The sequence below is a fragment of the Lipotes vexillifer genome, unplaced genomic scaffold (genome assembly GCF_000442215.2).
Source record: "Lipotes vexillifer unplaced genomic scaffold, Lipotes_vexillifer_v1.1 scaffold1824, whole genome shotgun sequence".
NCBI classification, from domain to species: domain Eukaryota; kingdom Metazoa; phylum Chordata; class Mammalia; order Artiodactyla; family Lipotidae; genus Lipotes; species Lipotes vexillifer.
The window spans coordinates 545,017-546,753 of record NW_006789288.1 but is presented as its reverse complement, the minus strand read 5'-3'; the positions used below and the strand labels follow the sequence as shown (position 1 = coordinate 546,753).

General features: G+C 55.3%; 1 protein-coding gene across 1 annotated transcript in view; it reads right to left on the bottom strand.

The window, feature by feature from the left end:
• The window catches only part of JAKMIP1 (janus kinase and microtubule interacting protein 1), a 134,391-nt gene that overhangs the window by 50,089 nt on the left and 82,565 nt on the right, over positions 1 to 1,737 (bottom strand). The window contains exons 6-7 of the mRNA XM_007462458.1: positions 1,521 to 1,667; positions 451 to 591 (exon numbers count right to left, since the gene is read on the bottom strand). Coding sequence (XP_007462520.1) covers positions 451 to 591; positions 1,521 to 1,667 — 288 coding nt within the window. The remainder of the gene's footprint in view (positions 1 to 450; positions 592 to 1,520; positions 1,668 to 1,737) is intronic.

Here is a 1,737-nt window from a genome sequence, read left to right as displayed (position 1 = left end):
TCCCCCCCCCCCCCAAACACACACACACAGTCTTAACAAGTCCTTCAAATTCTGCTCTGATCATAAGGTTCCAGTTTTCAAGTTCACAGTCTGCAACAACTAGGCTAAAAGAAAGGAAAATAGATTTCTTGGGGACAGATCATGCCCACTCTGTAAAGGCCAGAAGGCTCTTTTTAAAAAACTGATGCTGCTTCTCAATGGCAGCAAACTAGGGATAAGATTTGAGAAAAAGAGTAGCCATGAAAACCGCTCCCAGATACCAGTGATGTCGTATAAACAAGTGGAGGCTGCTTTCTGGAAGAACAAAGCGGGAAGGTGCCCATCACCAGGAGGAGCTCTGTGAGATCCCACCCCGCCAGCAGCATCGCCCTGCAGCCCTGATGCCACTCCCGGGGCCTAGGTCTCATGGCGCCCCACGGAGGGCTGTCGCTCACGCTCATGCAGACATACCAGCGAGAGATCGTCGATGACATGCTGCTGCTCCAGCACCTGCAGCCGCAGGAACTCGATTTCCTGCTCGTCCCTTGTCAAACTGAGGTCATTCAAGGAAGTGTGCCTCTTCAGGGACGCCTGTGCCGACAGCTTCTCTTTCTGCAGCCAAGGGAAGAGAGGGCACTGCAGGGCCACTCATCCACAACGCTTGATAGGAACCCACCGTACGCGTCAGGGCGTGGAGTGTGGGCTTGGGGATATGGGATGGAAGAATGGAGGGAGGGATGAGAGCCCCCTGGTCGTCAAGCTGGAGGAGTGGACGGCTGCAGACCGGAGCCAGGCCCGAGGTGTGGCTGACTGTGCCCGATGCTGACAGGAAGGGCTGGGTGAGCACTGGGGTGGGGAGAGGTGGATGTCTGCACCAAGCCTGGAAAGCTTGGTCGCTGGGGAAAGAGAGCACGGAACACATGGTAACGACACACACTCACACCTGGACCTGCCAGGGCGTGGGAGAAGGGTGTTCTGTCTCCCGGAGCCTCAGTCTTCTCAGCTGTAAAATGGGTATGACTGACACTAGTTTAGACAATGAACCTCAGAGTATTCCTTAAACCATCAACTGCAAGACACCACCCTGACCACAAAGACCAATCATTCTTGTTGGAGCTAATAAAAGGCCCAAATTCAAAGCACTCAGAGCAAAACTGTAATCGTTCACACACTGAGCTTTCTCAGTGCGCCGGGTTTTCTGTGAGAATGTTTTATGCCATCACTCCATCCTCTCCTTAAACCCACAGCACTGATATTTTCCTTCCCATTTCACAGATGGGGAAGCTGAGCGAATGAGGGCTGGGCCTAAGGACCCTGGGTGGAGACCCAGTGTCTGACTGCCCCGGGCTCTCCGTCAGGCACAGATGCCCATGGTGCTGTGAACTGTGGAGAACAGAGGCAGGAGGGACGGGTGCAGACTGAGATCGCTCGGCGGGCTTCCTGGGGGAGGCGGGTAGGAGGGGGCCCCAGAGAATGTGTACGGTGAGGGCCAGGACCTGCAGGAGCCGGGCAGAGACAAGGACTCCGAGACGATGACTTACCATCTCCACATTTTCCCGCGTGAGATTCTTGATTTTCTCCTCCATCCTCTGGATGCTGTGCAGCAAGTCCTCGTTCTTCTTGCTCATTCGCTTGTTTTTCTCCACCAGGGGCTTCAGCTGGACCTCGGTCTCGCGGGAGCGTTTCAGCTGTGGTCAGACAGAGAGGGCAGCAGCTGTAAGAGCCAACCTCAGAGGCCAGTGGAGACCCCCCCCCCCC